We start from the raw sequence: 17,174 nt of genomic DNA, 5'->3' as shown, positions 1-17,174 counted from the left end.
ATGACACCTGTGAAATGCCCTGACCTTGCCCTTGCCCCATAGTGCTGTGATATGCCTAGTGTTCGCAGGTCAGCCCATACTCAAGGGAAGCATTCCGTAGGGCGTGTGCTGGGGGCCAGGGAAGCTCAGCAGGTCTGCTGGCCCTATGGTGGAAAGGATTTCTACACTGAGGGAATGGGAGGCATGGGTGGTCTCAGCTTTAACTCTGCAGGCTGTGCGGGCCATTGGGGGTTTGCCTTGCAGAAAGGGCCTTGGTTGAGAGGCGGGCTTGGGAAGGACGCATCGGCAGACAGAGTGGACGTACTGCAGGAGGAGGCTGAGCCGGTGCCTGGTGTGTCGCCGGCACACCATGGGCAGTGACCCCCCCCCTCCGCCTCCACCTAAGTTCCAGGATTTCAGGGGAGCAAAGTACAAACAGCCTGACTGACTGAAAGCTCAATCCAAGTTTTTAAAAATAGAACTGGAGACGAATGAGTCTCTCACTCCCACCCCCAGTGCAGAATATTTCCAAAGGAAATTGCCTTCTATTTATTACTTCATTCTGTTACGGAGTGTGTGGCTCTCTGAGTCACTCGTCCCTCCATTAATTTTCCGTGTGGAATGGACTGTGCTTTCCTGACTTAATGGAGGAGGTAGAACTCCGCAGGTCACCTGAATAGAGCCGGCCACGCCATTCCTGCACACCTGCCACTCATCATGGTCCCAAAGTATGCAGCCTGCATGCCCAAAGGGAGCCTAAACAGAGCTCTGGAGGGCCTGGCTGACTCCTCTGTTGACAAACCCCGAGGGAGCACGCCTGGAGCCTATATGGGCAGCTCCCCTGGGACCCTCTCCTCCTCCTGGTGAAGGATGGAAAAAGAGCAGGTGGACCGAAGCCTGGGGCCAAGTCTGGGGCAGCCACTTGGCCGCTTCAGGGCCTTCCGCTCCCCCACCACTGACCCTAGATCTGCCCTTTGTCAAGAATCTCCATCTACTTCCAGCCAGATGGCGTTTCCTGTGGATCCAGCCCCTAGGCACAGCTCATCAAAATGAGATGCTTTCATCTGGCCCTGCCGTGTGCACTCAGCCAGACAGAATGCCTGCTGCCTGGATGGTGCAAATGAACTCTGGCAGAGGAGTTGGAGCCTGCCCATCATGAGCGGGAAACCGAGGCCCCACATGGCCCCCAGATCTAGTCCAATCGGCTCTGGCTGGGCTCTCTCCGGCCCCCAGCGTTACCCTCACTATTGCAACAGCCTGACGGGTCTGCCCACTCTGCTCCTCCCACCCACGTGGAATGCATTCCAAACTCTGCCACAGGCCCAGAGGTCTCCTCTGCAGGCTTCCCCACTGGGCCTGGCTGTTCTGTTTCAGGATTGCTCACCCTGCCCACCCCCTTCTCATGGTGAATTTCTTCCATCGCATGTCAGCTTAAGCCTCGCTGTGGCCGCCTGGACCCCTGTCTGGTATGCCTGTCCTGTGGCACCCGGCACTTCATCACTCCCACGGTGACACCCTCAGCTCACTCCTCTGTCCTTTTCACTGTTCACAGCCCTGTGGTAAAGCCCGGCATGTCCCATGCTCATCAGCGTGTGTACAGCCACCTGGCAGCAGCTCTGCACAGGGACATGGAAGGAATACTGTCACCGTCATACAGAGGCAAAAACTGAGGCCCAGGGTGCCAGCCTGTCTGAAACCCAACCCTGCTGCTCTTCTGCGAGGAGCCCTCAGCTCTTTTATCGGATGGCCATGGGTGCCCCAGAGAACTTGAGGCAGATGGATGTGCTGGACCGTGGATCCAGCTGGCCTGATTGCCCTGTTTCAGGGCCAGGAGTCAGCCCAGGCAGGGAGGAGCCAGTGCCAAAGCTAAACAGGCAGGCAGAGCCCTGGGCAGAGCAGTGGGCATCACCCCAGCCCTTGAGAGAATGGAGGCCTGAGTGTCACCACCCCCCTTTCTCTTTCTCTGTGGTATGGTCCTCACTGCAGTGGTAGCCAAGGATCCGGGCCTGCAGGTGAGCCAGCCCTGAGCAGGGAAGTCAGCCTCGCTGGGCCCACACCCTCTACATGCCTCCCTATCTACTGTGTGCAGACAGGAGAGGCGGGGAGGGGGTTGAGGCAAGATGCCAAACTGCCTGGTCCATGGCTTTATCTGCTGCGTCTGCAGGGTAGGAGACTTGCCTAAGTCACAGGGCTGCCTCGGGGGTGAGGGCTGCTGGTGAATGCAGAGGATCATGGCATGGGCAGGCAGGGCATGGGCATGGCAGCCTGGCATAACACTGGGTGTGCATGACCCTGAGCCAATCCTAGCAGCTCAACTTGGAGATACAGGGTGACCCTGAGCCCCGGCAGCAGGAGGGCTGAGTGAGGGCAGTGGTGGGTGGACAGCTGGGGTGTGGGCAGCATGACCAGTGGCAGGTGTGCCCTGACACGCGTGTGCCTGTTTGACAGGTCACCATGCAGGCTTCTGTGGCCAGTGTCCTGTTTGCCGTTTGTTCACAGACCTTTTTCTGCCATGGGGGGAAGGGGAAGGGCAGGGGGCTGCTTCCCTCCAGTGGATGAATGTGTAACCCACTCTGCCTGGATCGCTGGGTGCCAGGCAGAAGCAGCCTCTGTCTTCTAAGAGCCGAAAATAGTTGGAGGAAAGCGTTCCGGGGAGGTGGTTTTAGCTTAACATAAGGATAGTTTTACAACAATGTGAATTTACCAGTGGAATGAATGAATGAAGATGGTTAGTTTGTTCTGCTGAAAGAACCTGGTAAACAGAGGTACTTTATGATGGATAGATGGATGGATGGATGGATGGATGGATGGATGGATGGATAGATAGATGGACAGATGAGTGGGTAGATGGATATGTGGATGGGTGGATAGAGGGTAAAGGAATGGATGGATGGGTGTGTGGACAGTGAGTTGCCCTGCTAGGGGGTATGTGATACAGAGTGAGTGAGTTGTTGCCCCGCGTGAGGCAGAAGATCTTGTCTCATTTGAGTGTGAGATCGTGGGGAAATGTGAGATGCACGCCTGTGGTGCTTGCACGCACTTGCTCCCACACACATCCTTTCCTCGGAGTCCCTCCCATCAGTGCCTGCTCCTCCTGAGGAGACAGCCCCTGAGCTTGCTCCTGGCGTTACCGGGAGCCCAGTCACTGTGGCCGAGCTGCGACAGGCCTTCCAGTCCATAGGAGTCAGGTGAAGAACCTGAAGTGCTAGTGCACCAGCACAGCCCCCGTTTTGGTCCATCCACTTGCCTTTTAACAAGGTCTTCCATGGCATGGCCCCAAAGGGAGCCAGTGGGGGCTTTCCAGGCATGGAAGGAAGACATATGGGATCTCTGAGGTACCGCCCAGGATGCAGCCAGTTCTGTGCAGGGACCAAGGAGGCCGGCGAAGGGGCAGAGCACGCCCCAGGCTTCAGGGTACTGCATCCACTCGGGGAGTGGGGTGCCATGGCCACGTGTGGCACACGCCAGGTGAGGGGCCTCCGGGCACTGGGGCCCTAGCACACAGCCTGAGGCGTGCATCTGTCATTTTCTGAGCCTCACTCTCCTCCACAGTACCAGCTGCTAATGGGACAGGTTTGGAATTTGCAAACTGGTGGCCCTTGGACTGAATCTGGCCTGTTGACATGCACAGAGTCCAAAATAGTTTTCATTAATTGCCTGTTTTAAAAAATTAGGATATTTCATATATAAGTCAGGATTTCTGACTTCTCTTGAAAAACCAAAAAATCTGGCAGGCCAGGTCCCCCCATTCTGGTCACTTTCCTTGTGGCAGTTGGGGGCTGGTGCCTCAGGGTAGCCCCCCTCAGGCAGGACGGTGCTCTCCAGGTGCTCCGCACCCCACCTACAGCCACTTAATCATCTGCCTGTCCCCAACAGGACTCGTTACTCTGGGGGCCACTTGGGAGACAGGGGCAGGAAGGGGGCACCCCCTGTGCACAGCAGTGACCTTGTTCCCACACCCCTGCCTGCAGCTTCACACAGGCCATGCTGAGCCAGCCCAGGATGGACAGCCTGGATAACCCCGTGGCCTACCAGGTGGGCCTTGCGCTTCTGGCAGTCGGCAGTGTGTTGGTGCTCTCCAGCTTCTTTGCTCTGGGCTTCACTGGGACCTTCCTAGGTAAGCCTCGAGGGCTGGGGGGCCTTAAGACAACCCACTTGAGGTCCAGGGGAGAAGCAGGGGCTGCTGACTGCCCTGCTGTCTGACGTCTGCGTGAGTCTCGGGGCATCTTCCCTTCTCTAGGCCTCGGCTTATGCACAGCTAGCTCAGAAAGCTGGGCTCTCATGTCTCATCCAGCTGCTCGGCTGCCAGGCCAGGCAGGGTATCAGTCAGCTGTGTTTGGGCCATAAGCCGGCAGCACGTGGTAGTGCCTGGCTCTCTGGTGGGCTGGGTCAGGGGCTCTAGGGTCCTTCTCCCTTCTCAGCCCCTGGCCAGCTTCAGGGACTCGGCCTCAGTTTCCTCCAGTGCCTGGGTGGCATCCAGCGCCCCGGGTTGCCTGGATATCCCTCACAGTTGCTGTCTGTGGTGCTTCGGGCCTGGGCACTACAGGCCGCAGCAGGGGCCCGCGGCTCTCGGGTCTGTGTTCACAGGCGGAGGAGGAGTCGCCGTCCTCTGAGAATTGGCACACCTGCCTGCCCGTGGCGAGGCCTGGGCCGGGGCTATGGTGTCCATGCAGCACCTCGTACTCAGGCAGGAGCTGTAGGGAGCCTGGGCTAGAAGAGGCATGTGCAGGTGGGATCCTAGGGAAAGGGGAAGTCAGGAACACCTGGGTCTGGCAGGTGTGGCGGGTGGGAAGGAGGACAGGCCTGAGAGCAAACAGCGAGCTCAGGGCAGAGTGATGGGTGGCATGCTGGAGGGAGGCAGGCAGGTTGGTTGGTGTGCAGGGGGCCAGTGGGGCCAGGGCTGGAGGTTGGGCGGGGCCATGTCACATGGGTCCCCGAAGGCCATGCAGGGGACTCCACTCCCATGGAGGCGGGGGCATAGGAAGGGCTGGAAAGGTCCTCTCCCAGCAATAAGGACACTGGATTAGTGGGGCCGAGACCCTGGGGGTCAGGGAGGAGCGGGGATCATGGTGTGGGCCTGGCAGGGGCAAGGGCCAGTTCAGTCCTCTGGAGACCAGGTGTGAATAGCCCTACAGTGTGCAGATGCTGCAGCACAGTGGGCGCAGAGCCAGGAAAGGGCTGGTGGAGCCCCCACACCCAGGGCAGCATGAGAGCAGCGTGTGGACAGGGCTGCATGGGGAGATGCCCCTGGAGGGGTGAGTCAGGGTAGGAGGGGAGTGGGAAGGACCCTGAGAGCGCCAGCCACCCCCCAGAAGAAGTGGCCTAGAAATGCTGAGTGCCCGCCAGGCTCTGGATGTAGGGCACTGTGACCACTTCTGTGCTGTGAGTCAGCCCCAAAGTGGGTTTCTGTGCCACTGCCTCACGGCCCCCGCCCCACTTCCTGCCTCCTGGGAGGAAAGCCTCCCGCAGCCTCCCTGTGCCCTCACCTCAGACCCTTTGTCCCTAGACAACAGGTGACGCAGCCCCGCTGGCTCCTCCTGCCTGTGGCTGCCCTACTTCTGCCTTGGATGGTCGAAGGGATTTCTGGGAGGAAGAGGCCCAGGATGCCAGGGCAGCGCCCTTTATTGGGCAACACTGTGCCATCTCAGCCCCTCAGCCCCTGGGACCGATGCTCTCTGAGATGTCTGCATGCCTGTGGCCTGAGCGGGCTTGCCCCGGGTGCCCCTGACTTGGTGTGCTGTTAAACCTGCTCCCCACTAGCCTGCAGCCCCCTGGAGGGCAGGCCCCACTGTGCTGACCCCGGGACCTCTCAGTAATGGTGTAGCCAGGATGTGACCCTGGCCCCTGCCCCACTTTGTCTATAGGTGATTACTTCGGGATCCTCAAAGAGGCAAGAGTGACCACATTTCCCTTCAACATCCTGGACAACCCCATGTACTGGGGCAGCACGGCCAATTACCTGGGCTGGGCCATCATGTGAGTAGGGCCTTCCCGCCCATCCTCCCTGCTGGCTGCTTCCAGCAGGAACACGTCAGCCTTTGCGTCACTCATGGAGCCCAAGGGCATCAGTCCAAGTTTTGTTCTTTAGGATCTATGGACACAAACAACACCTAAAACGGAGGTTTGCAAAATTCTCCTCAAAGGGTCAGAGAGCGAGGATCCAGGGCCACAGGCAGGGCTCTGCCCCTGCAGCAAGAAAGCAATCATAAGACTGAACAGGTGTGGCTGGGTGTTCTTATGGACACTGAAATTTGAATTTCATATCACTTTCAGGTGTCACGAAATATTCTTCTTTTTATTCTCCTTTTTTTAAACCACTTAGAAATGTCCAATCTGATCTTGGCCTGTGGACCACAGGCTGCTGACCCGTGGAAGGGACCTGGGAGGGGCACAGGGGCTGCCCAGGGCCCAGATCAGCAGCCTCTGGCCCTGTCAGGAGAGCTGGTCTGTGCATGTGCCAGGGTGGCAGAGCTCCTCGCCCCACAGGAGGTGGGCCAGGATGACTGCTGTCTGTCTCATCCAGCTGTGGGCACTGACGAGTGACCCTGGGGCTCCCGCCTTCCCCCAGGCTGGCATAGGGAGCGCTGCTGGCTCTGGGCTTCAAACCATGCACTCCTCCAGGGCAGTTCCTGTTTGTCCATTTTCTGTTTTAGGGCTCCTTCCAGAGAGCTTTTTTTTTTTTTTTTTTTTTTTATGAGCCATCCTGCTACCTGGCGGCTGCTCAGCTCGGGCTGGACTCGAACCGCTGTTGCTCAGAGCTCAAACTCTTGAGCGAGCTCTTAACCAACTNGGCTGCTCAGCTCGGGCTGGACTCGAACCGCTGTTGCTCAGAGCTCAAACTCTTGAGCGAGCTCTTAACCAACTGAGCCACTTGGCCGGCCCCCAGAGAGCTTTTTAATGGAAGGTGTTCTGCCTTTATTTAATACTTGAAGACCACTTGCCTAGAATGTTACAGGTGCTCCCGGAGACCAGAAAGGTTATAGGACACAAAAGAATGAATCTCAAATGGTGGAATGTCAGGAGCAAGATGTTCCCTTGGACCCCCACCCTTGGATCCGAGAGCAGTGGACTTTGAGTGGCGAGTAGCTAGAGGGGAGCTTGTGGGTCTGGCTGGGACACTCCCTCCCATGTTCCAGCCTCACTCCTGGACCATAAAACCTCCTCCCAGCCTGGCCCCTCTCACCTGGATTTAGGCAGTGGACTCCTGGGAGGCAGACTCTGCACTACTAGACTCACCCATCACTCACCCCACGGAGCATCTCCTACCTGGGACCAACAGGACCCCCATGCTGAGCCCCCTCCATTTCCCCTGCCAGCACACACACCATTCCCTCCCACTTCTATCCCCAGTCTTTCCTTCCAAACTCATCTTGAGGTGTGTGCTCCTCCAGGAAGCCCTCCCTGACTGCTCCCCCATGGGTGCCTCATCTGTGCTCAGACAGGGCCCTCCAGTGGCAGAGCCCACATGTGGGTCCCCTCTGTGCCCCAGCCGGTGCCTGGTTTCCTGGAGTGAAAAGTCATCCTCCCACCCCCACCCCCAGGGCTCTAAAGAACATGTGAGGGACCCCTAAGAAAGCCTGGGCCCCAGCAGGCCCCAGCAGGAGGACCTCAGCCACGCAGTGATGAGAGGGCCTCCGTCTGCTGTGCTGGGAAGTGGAGCCCTCCATCCATCCTCTGAGAGCTCGTTAGAGATGAGCCATTACTTGGTGTTTTGAGATGCTGACTCAGTAGAGCCACTCCCAGGCCTTACGTAGCCCATCTGTCTCCCTCCTCGGGCCCTATAGATGGGGCTTTCCGGTGCCTGAGCAACCATGCGTGAGGCCCAGGGCCCGGGATTCCTGGGGGCACTAGACTGGGGGAAGGCACCGAGGTCTCCTGCAGTCTCCAGGCCTCTAGCCAAGTGAGGCTGTCCCTCAAGCGCAGGCCTAGTGCACAGGGCCAACCCGCCACCACCCCAGGGTCAGGGCCAGGTGCGTGCATGTGGGTCATTCTGGACCTCAGTTTCTTCATCTGAAGAGTCAGATAATCCTCTCCACACAGGGTTGTAGGATGTCAAGATCAAGAGTGTGATAGCATTTTGGAAATGGGAAAGTTTCATGCAGATGTAATGGAAGAGGAGAGCTTGTTTGGTTCACTTTTCGAGGCCCGGCATCAGGGCCTGACCCAGGGGGCTGGCTGAGGTCAGCTGTAGTGGCCATGTCCATTCCTGGCCTCCATGGTTCCTAGTTAACTTGGTTCCCAGGCAGAGTGTCATCAGTCTTAGAGACACTGCGGCCACAAAGCCCGGCCCCTGGGCTCTACCTGAGCCAACTGGCAGCAAGTTTACCCAGGCGAGTCTAGCCTGCTGCCTATTTCCTCCCCGGCTCCAGGGTCGCATGGCTTGCAGGACAGGAAGCTCTCCTTGCTCTAGTAAACCACGCTAGGGCCAGTGAGCAAAGCTCCGGGAGGGCAGACTTCAGCCCCGGAAGGCTGTTTGCCTTGGAGCCCACAGAGCAGGAGTGGGGAGTGCATCCTCAAGCACACTCTGCCTTCTAGGAGCTCCCAGACAGAAAGACAGACAAGGTGAGGGCCTGGCGGGGAGGGCAGGGTTCCCTGTAGGATGTCCTCCACCTGGGGTCCCCAGTCTGGGGCTCCTGTGAAGGAGGCAGTATTGGGGGATGCAGAGCCCACTTGGGGCCCATGTGCCCCTTGGCTCCTGGGATCTGTTGTGACCCCATAAAGCGGCTGCCCTGCTCCTCCTCCCTGGCCATCTGGACACAGAAGCCTAACCCTTGCAGAGTCCCTGGAGTCTGAGGTAACTATAGAAACGATCTGCCCAGGCTCCTCCTCAGTCTGGCGGTCACTAGCAGAGAGCCTGTGAAAGGGCCCAGTGCACACTTCACCTGGCTTTCTGGGCACTGGACCCATTTCAAAAAAACAGGAATTGTCACTGGTGGGCAGGGAAACATCCTCCTATTCAGAAAAGACACACTTGGCCCCTCGGGCGATTTTGAGATGCCACACATTCCTTCCTTCCCGGATTCACTCCTGTGACGTCCTAAGCTTCCAGCTGGAGGCTGGAGGCACAAGAAAAGGGAGCGTGAACCCTGCCCCAGGATTTAAGCTGGCCTGGGCAGGCAGCATACTGGACCATGGGTCAGGACCTGACTGGGAGCCCTGGTCTGAGACAGAAAGCCAGACTCAGGAAGGGGATCCCCTGGCTCGGCTCATTTGGCCGCAGGACCCAGCGTGCAGGGAGGGAGCCCAGCGCCAGCACTGCCCACCAACCGACTCACTGTGTGTCTTCTCTGCAGGCACGCTAGCCCTGCCGGCCTGGGGCTGACTGCGGTTGTGGCCCTCATCTACGTGGTTGCCATCCTGTATGAGGAGTGAGTAGGCGCTGTTGTGGGCCTCAGGGGGACAGGGTCATTGTCTGACACCAGTGTGACTGCTGAGCTGGCCCTGCCTCTGCCTTCAGGGCCACTCCCATGACCAGGGCAGCTTGAGCCAGGCCGGGTCAGCTAGGCCATGCTAGGTCACCGCCAGAGCAGCAGACAGGAAGCTCAGAGTGGATAGTACAGTGGGGACTGAGGGCCCCGACAGGTGGTGACAGGGAAGTCCTGGGCCCTCTTGGTCCCACCTGGACACTGTCCCTCTGTCCATGCTCTGGGGAGGCAGAGCCTGGGGTGGCAGCATCGCCCTCAAGACCAGTTGATTGCAGTCTCTTCTCTTGCCCCTGCAGGCCCTTCACCGCTGAAATCTACCGACAGAAATCCTCCCAGTTCCACAAGAGAAGCTGACCGGGCTTCTCTGAGGGCCTCCTGGCCTGCCTGCCCGAGTGCCAAGCCCTGTGAGGTGCCAGCGCTCGGCTGTGGCTCGGCACCAACCAGTGCAGGCCGCCCCAGTGCCTTGGAAACCGCTGCTTTGGGGGCCCCGGACGTGCTGCCACGTGGCCCCCACCAAGCTCTGACTCACCAATAAAAGCCCCTTGACTCCAGCTTCCCTTTCGGGTCTCTGTCCATGCAGGTGGGGAAGGAGTGCGCTGGAGTTTCCCGGTGGGGCCATTGCTTCAGGGGCTCCAGGCCCGGCCGGTGCAGCACCCCCACCTCAGTGAAGCCTCACAGCCCCAAGGTGGCACCACTGTCCATGCTTGGCAGGGAATGGACTTGCCCAGGCACTGGGGCTTCCTGACCCCCTGCCCCAGCACCTCCATCATTGCTCCTTTCCTCGGGGATCCAGTCCAGCCTTGGGGTGGAGGTCATCATGCTGCCCAGCAGCCTGACACCCCTACATGCCAAGGGGTTCCCAGCCCCTGTGTGTTGCCATCCATGGAAAATAATCAGAGAGTAAAAAATATTATGCAGAAAATTTAAAAAGTGACATGAAAGTACCTCATGGGGGTGGGAGCCCATGTTAGCTGTGGTCAGGGGAGGCCCTTCTGAGGAGGTGACATTTGAGCTGAGACCCAAATGACCAGAGGGAGCAAATTGGAGGAAGAGTGCTCCAGGCAGTGGGAATGACAAGTGCAAAGGCCCTGAGGTGAGGACAAGCTTGAGTGCCCAAAGCATCAGGCTCTAAAGAGCTGAGCTGGTGAGGGGTGTCAGCCATGAGGCACCTGGCCCCTCATGGATCAGGCCAAGGGGGCCAGGTTTGGGCTTCCCTGGGGTACTAATGCAGTTACAGAAAGCTGGACTGTGACACTAATGTTCTCTGAACCCCAGGCCACCAGGTCCAGCCTAGATGAGCTGGCCTTGGAGACAGATTGCCTTTGTGGGGTGATCTGAGGGTTATCAGGAAAGTCCAAATGTGCCCCCCACTGCCTGACTCTGCCCAACGATGTGGCAGCCCTCTTGGGCCTCTGCGGGACCTGTATCTGGATGGAAATGTGCTTGCCTGTGGCAGGCCAGGGGAGGCATGGACTGGGGAGAGTGAAGGGCTAACTTCTCCAAATTTGTTAGCAGTGCTTGAGGTTGTGGTGGGAGGGGAAGGGATGGCTGGGGCCGGACCACAGACCCTTGGCGAGCACCTACTCTGTGGCCCACCCTGCACTGGCTATGTCTCTTGAGGACCATACAAGCTGGGGTCACTCCTGTTTGGTAGCAGAGGATGTGGGGTTCAGGGAGGCTGGGTGACTCATCCCAGGGGACACATGAGTGACGACATGTGAACCAGAACCAGGTCTGTCCCACCCGAGCTTATGCCTTCCTCCCTCAGATGAGAGGAGCTGGAGAGAGATGGGGACTCCCACAGTTATCAGGGAGGGCTTCCTAGATGGGACCACAGGATCTGGGCCCAGCACCCAAGTCCTTCCCCGACTCCTCAGGCTAAACTTGGCATTTCCAGTTACTGCCGACATTTCTCCTAGTCCCTCCTAGTGGACCTCGTGTCGCCACAACGAGCAGGCATGTGACCGTTTGGGGCCTGTTGGTTGAGCCTGACCACAGAGCCCTGTGGACAAGGCCAGCCTCCCTCCTGGCCATAGGCCCCCGGCCCTCCAAGGACACAGGATCGGCCTTTTCCCCCATTCAAGTTGGGAGACTGGATGAACCCAGGCTCCACCTGTGCACACAGCTCTCAGGGCCTCGGTCTCCTCATCTGTAAAATGGCCACCATAGTCATGCCTGCTTGTGTATACAGAAGGTGCTCAAGCAGTGCTGGCTGGGCCCCCTTATCACCCCGGAAACTCCTGACGACTCTGGTTTTTGTCTCAGGACTGGAGGGGCCACAGAGGTATCCAGTCTGATATTACCCAATGCTTCAATCCTGCCTCTGCACACCCCTGGGAACGGGGAACTCACTCCTCCACAAGCACCTCTTAGCAGGAAAATGACTGCAATACAAGTAAATAATATTTACAGGCAGGTCCAGCCTCATAGATGCTGTTTGCTGCCAAACACACACAAAACGAAATCATTTGTAACCATTATAAACCTGGACAACATAAAAATAATGCGATGGCTGGCATAGGGGAAGATTGGGAAGCTAGGGGTGCACATGTCCCCCCCACCAAGTGTGGGACCCGGAGTGTCCAGGCCAGGGTCAGGCTGGCTGACAGTTACGTGGGATGGCAGCTTGTCTCCGCTTGCCTGACCCTGAGGCTCGCCTGTTGAAAATACTTACACTTGGACTCAGTCAGCCTGGGGGCAGGGTCTGGTGTAGGCATGAAGGCCACCCCAGAACAGAAAGGGTACTTCAGTTACCAGAAAGCTGAGTGGCGGGCGGCTGTGAGGGGGTCATCTGCGCAGGTGTGGGTACCTCCCCATAGTTAGCCTTACTCCCGTGGGGTGGGGCGGGTTTTCTACTTTCAGTTCCTTTCACTCCATTTCTTTCTGAAATAGTTTGGATGTTTTAAAAACATGAACATGTATTACTTTTGTAATAAAGACAGACACCTTTAAAAAAAAATGGAGGTAGAAATGAGGCAGCCCAAGCTAACAAGTGTCACCAGTGCCTGCTTCGTGCGGGAGCGAGGCCCCCGGCCATACACGCAGGTGGGCAGGCACATAGGCATTGGGGTATTCATCGGGGCTTAATGAACCTGGCTGATGTGAGATCAGGTCTTATAGCCCAACATCTATGTGGGGGTGGGGGGGGGTGGGGCAGGGTAACATGCCCAGTGGGACCAGAAATCGTCCTTGAGAATCACTGAATCTCCCTAGGGAGAACTGGGTTCAAATCCTTGACCCTGCCACCCTCTGGCCTCTGCTTTTCAAAGTGGCTCTCCTAGGACTAGAGGCCACGGAGGGAATGGCTGTGTGGGAGCCACCTTTCCTCTGGCCCCTGGCACAGACCATCAGGAAGGAGCCACAAGAAACCTTGTTTCTGACCCCGGCTGCCCAGCCTGTGTGTGAGGCAAAGCAAGGGCCTCTCCTCTGGGGTGATGCAGGCCTGTGCCGTGACCAGCCCCAACTTACCCTCAACTGGCCCCTGTCTGCAGTGGAGGCCCTCCACCATCCACAGCAGCTGTGTGTTTGGGGAGGGCGCAACTCCCCTCAGATGGGACAGGGAGAGGAGGATAGCTTCAAGGAGGGCAAGAGCAGTGGGGGTGGGGGCACCCAGGCCAGCTGGCCTTTCGGACAGCTCCTACATAAATCACGGCAAGAATCCGGGCCAGGCTGGAGCCACTGACATTTCTCAGATACGCATGGTACTCACCATGTGCTGCATGCCTTTGAAATACCTCCTCAACAGTAGGGCAAGGCCTGGGGACAGGTGGAGAGGGCAGGGAGCTCTGAGGAGCTGTGCTCCTGGAAATGGGGCACAATGCTCCACAGCAGGGGGCAGAGGAGGGGGGAGTAGTTGGTTGAGAGCCCCAGGGTTCAAGCCCCAGGCCTGCAGTTACTAGCTGTGGACCCTGGGCAAGTCTCTTCCTTCTGCCTCAGCTTCTCCATCTGTAATCGAGAGTAATAGCCCCACCCCTGAAGGTTGCCACGAGGCAGGACTTAGAACAGCACCTGACACTGAATAAACCCTCTCCTGGCATCCCCCTGCAGAGGGGGTGAGATTTTGCTGGAATCCTGGTCATAGAAAGGCTGGATGCTATGACCTTTGAGAGCACCTGCCCAGGCAGCTGAGATTCCACAGGTCCTGTGCAAACAGTTGAGGGATGCGAGCTGGCTCCCCCCAGCACTGCCCAGGGCACCCTAACCCATGTGGATGAGGGAGGGTGGCACCAGCTAGTGGCTCCCTCCCTGGATTTCTCCCAAATCCGACAGGGTCAAAGCAAAACACAGTGCAACCTCACCCGTCACCGCGGGGTTAATGGCTTTTTCATGAGCTCCAGTTTGGAGCAAACTAGCTCCAGACAGTTTATTTATAGGCCTTTCAGTAGCATCAGCCTATGCCTGGTTACTGATCAACCTGCTGCTCCCCTCGTTTGCTCCTTACACCCCCACCTCTGCCCCACCTGCCCAGTCCTGCAGCCTCATGGGTCACTTACTATAGTTGTTATTACCAGGTCCTGCCTTCTAAATTGTTTGCACTTCCTCATCCGTAATTACAGAACCGTAATCACCATCTTCCTGAACAGAAATCACCATCTTCCAGAACAGAAACCTGAGGCCCAGAGAAGGCAAGAGACTGTGCTGTGAGCCCAGGGCCTTCCCTGGCTCACTCTGTAGTTTGGAGATCCAGCTCCCTAAGTATAAAATGGGAATGTTGGCACAAGGGATTCTAAAGGCACAAAATGCTATGAAGGAGGGAGGAGGGGACATTGGCTTAAGCCTGACCAAGAACGGCAAGTTTCTGGTCCTTGGGGTCTCAGCAGGAAAGGGATAGGGTCAGCCCCTAGCTGAAAACTCCTGCCAGGCCTCAGAGCATCTCTGGTTGGAAGAAAGGAGAAGCTGAGGTCTGCAGTAGAGCGCCGGGTGGGGGATGGCTCCTGCTGAGTGCGACCCGCACCTCCCCAAACCCCAAACTTGCAGCTCCATCCCAACTCCAGCCCTGAGAGTGGCGCCCTCTGGCGGCCGGAGCGTGCGCCGCCAACCTTGGTGCTAACAGTCAGAAACAAGCACCGACCTGGAATGCGAAGGCGGCTGGCGCTGGGGGTTGTTTTCAGGACTGAAAGAGATATGGTACCCAAAGCCCTCACACGGTGCCTAGCACCTTATAAGCACCTGCTATTACGCGGGTGTTATTCTCAGGGGAAACTGAGGCCCAAAGAAAGTGAGCATATGTATGTGCGTGTGCTTGTGTGTTACGGGTGGGGTCCTTGCCCAAAGTCACAGAGGGTCAGAGGCACAGCCCAGACTACAGCCCCAATGCCCTTGCTGACCCCGTTGCAGTAGAAAAGCGCGGAGTCCGCGCGCCCTTAGCCCCAGCCGCACCCCAGACAGAGTTTCCTTACGGCGCCCAGCGGGCAGTGGTTCGTGGAGGTCCGGGGGAGGGAGCGGCGGGGGCCCGCGGGGCGTGACGCACCGAGGCTGGGAGGGTGTGGGGCGGGGCAGCCACACAGGCTGTATATAAAGGCATCCACTGGACGCCGAGAGTCAGAGCAAGCGACTTTGTACTAGAGCCTGAGATCTAGCTAGAGCCAAGCCCGAACCCAGCCGAAGCCCGAGCAGAGTCTCCCGGCCACCGTCTGCGCTTCTCTCGGCCCTGTGCCTGCCCCCGCGGCCCCTCGCCCAATGAAACTAGCCGCGATGATCAAGAAGATGTGCCCGAGCGACTCGGAGCTGAGTATACCCGCCAAGAATTGCTACCGCATGGTCATCCTCGGCTCATCTAAGGTGGGCAAATCGGCCATTGTGTCGCGATTCCTTACGGGCCGCTTCGAGGACGCCTACACGCCCACTATCGAGGACTTCCACCGCAAGTTCTACTCTATCCGCGGCGAGGTTTACCAGCTCGACATCCTCGACACGTCCGGCAACCACCCATTCCCCGCCATGAGGCGCCTCTCCATCCTCACTGGTGAGCTGGGGGCTGGGCCGGGCCGGGCAGCAGGCGGGGGAAGGAACTGCACCACCGGGAGGGTTGGAGACTCCTCGTCCAGGGAGCGGGGGAGGGCGCGGCATGGAGGCGCGGTCCGCGGGTTCCGCCGCCGCGCACGCCAAGTTTGCGCGTGAACTCAGTGCACCCTGCGCACCGCTGCTGGTACTGCGGCGACTGGCGCCCAGGCGACCCCAAAGTCAAACTTAAGTTTTCCCCATGGCAGCCTCCTTCACCTTTTCCTCGTTTGCTCTGTCACCCTAGGAGACGTTTTCATCCTGGTGTTCAGCCTGGACAACCGCGACTCTTTCGAGGAGGTGCAGAGGCTTAAGCAACAGATCCTCGACACCAAGTCTTGCCTCAAGAACAAAACCAAGGAGAACGTGGACGTGCCCCTGGTCATCTGCGGCAATAAGGGTGACCGGGACTTCTACCGCGAGGTGGAGCATCGCGAGATCCAGCAGCTGGTGGGCGACGACCCCCAGCGCTGCGCCTACTTCGAGATCTCGGCCAAAAGGAACAGCAGCCTGGACCAGATGTTCCAGGCGCTCTTCACCATGGCCAAGCTGCCGAGCGAAATGAGCCCGGACCTGCACCGCAAGGTGTCGGTGCAGTACTGCGACGTGCTGCACAAGAAGATGCTGCGGAACAAGAAGATGCTACGAGCCGGCAGTGGCGGCAGCGACCCTGGAGACGCCTTCGGCATCGTGGCGCCCTTCGCGCGCAGGCCCAGCGTGCACAGCGACCTCATGTACATCCGTGAGAAGGCCAGCGGCGGCAGCCAGGCCAAGGACAAGGAGCGCTGCGTCATCAGCTAGGGGCCCCCTCAACCCCTTACGACAGAACCTGAGGAGGACCTTTTGTTTAAGTCAAAGCTGATGTCCCGGCCAGACCTGTGCACCCCATGTCACTTAAGCGCATGGACTGGTGTCTTCCCTCCCCGCCACCAGGGCCTTACCAACTGGGGAGGTGAAAACGAACCGAGAAGGGACAGTCAACTGCTCTGGAAGGAAAGAGAACTGGCGTTTACTGGGACAGACCCCCTCTAATTGCCCACTGGGGCCCACCTCCCCTATGACTTGGGATGGTGGTGGGGGTACAGGCCCAGCAGAGGTGGACTTGTCTTGTTTCTCATGAAGACCTAAGAAGAGGGGTGGTATGGAAGTCGATTAGCCACTGTTAGGCTCTGGGAAACCCATCCTGCCCACTGGAGGCTTAAGACAAACAGGGCATTATCTTGTCTATACTTCTGAGTTGCCACGAGAGCTGGCGAAAGCCTCTGCCCTCCTAAAACTAAGAGGGCGTGGGACAAATCATAACCACGTGACTTGTTTACATATGTGTGTGTGTGAAATTGCACAAAGGAAAAACAAAACGTAAAACTTGCACTTTAACAGTTCTGATGTCATGAACAAAATCTTATCCAGGTTTTATAGTGTGTGTGACAGTCTCTAAAGTTATTGTTATTGGTTTTTTAATATAAAATAAAATAATTTAAAATGGAAAACCATGCTTTCTTTTAGAAATGGCTGGAGGGGGAAAGGTGAGTAGGGAGGGGATGGGGTTTCTATTTCAGTGGAATTAGACTTACCTTCACACAAACTGAAAAGTAATGCTGGCATTCTGAAAATAGCTCCAGCCCTTGGGAGAAACGCCCCCAAAAAGCTCCAGAGACTAGGCTAAAGCCCTTCTATTTGGGGAACAGATCCTTAGAAAGCCAGAACGAAAATAAAGGATTTCAGGGTTCTCCCTAGAGACACATCTTTCTAGCCATTTACCATATTTTG

The 17,174-nt window shown here is 57.7% G+C and overlaps 2 protein-coding genes across 7 annotated transcripts in view; both read left to right on the top strand.

The window, feature by feature from the left end:
- The window catches only part of PEMT (phosphatidylethanolamine N-methyltransferase), an 88,944-nt gene extending 78,989 nt beyond the window's left edge, over positions 1-9,955 (top strand). For all 5 annotated transcript variants that reach the window (XM_019656721.1, XM_019656719.1, XM_019656720.1 and 2 more), the window contains 4 exons: positions 3,951-4,096; positions 5,844-5,955; positions 9,273-9,347; positions 9,701-9,955. In XM_019656721.1, coding sequence (XP_019512266.1) covers positions 3,951-4,096; positions 5,844-5,955; positions 9,273-9,347; positions 9,701-9,758 — 391 coding nt within the window. In that variant the 3' untranslated portion in view covers positions 9,759-9,955. The remainder of the gene's footprint in view (positions 1-3,950; positions 4,097-5,843; positions 5,956-9,272; positions 9,348-9,700) is intronic.
- Positions 9,956-12,587: 2,632 nt separating this feature from the next.
- On the top strand, positions 12,588-16,894 carry RASD1 (ras related dexamethasone induced 1). Of its 2 annotated transcripts, none has more exons than XM_019656716.1 (2): positions 12,588-15,369; positions 15,726-15,903. In XM_019656716.1, exons 1-2 carry the CDS (start codon positions 15,084-15,086, stop codon positions 15,800-15,802), a joined length of 363 nt encoding a protein of 120 aa, XP_019512261.1. In that variant the 5' UTR covers positions 12,588-15,083; the 3' UTR covers positions 15,803-15,903. The 2 variants fall into 2 exon arrangements, with proteins under 2 accessions (XP_019512261.1, XP_019512260.1); XM_019656715.1 differs by having other exon boundaries at positions 12,599-15,369; positions 15,652-16,894.
- The last annotated feature ends 280 nt before the right edge of the window (positions 16,895-17,174 follow it).

This window comes from Hipposideros armiger, unplaced genomic scaffold, assembly GCF_001890085.2.
Source record: "Hipposideros armiger isolate ML-2016 unplaced genomic scaffold, ASM189008v1 scaffold_264, whole genome shotgun sequence".
NCBI classification, from domain to species: Eukaryota; Metazoa; Chordata; class Mammalia; order Chiroptera; family Hipposideridae; genus Hipposideros; species Hipposideros armiger.
The sequence above is the reverse complement of the archived record's forward strand: the minus strand, read 5'-3'. Positions and strand labels throughout refer to the sequence as shown.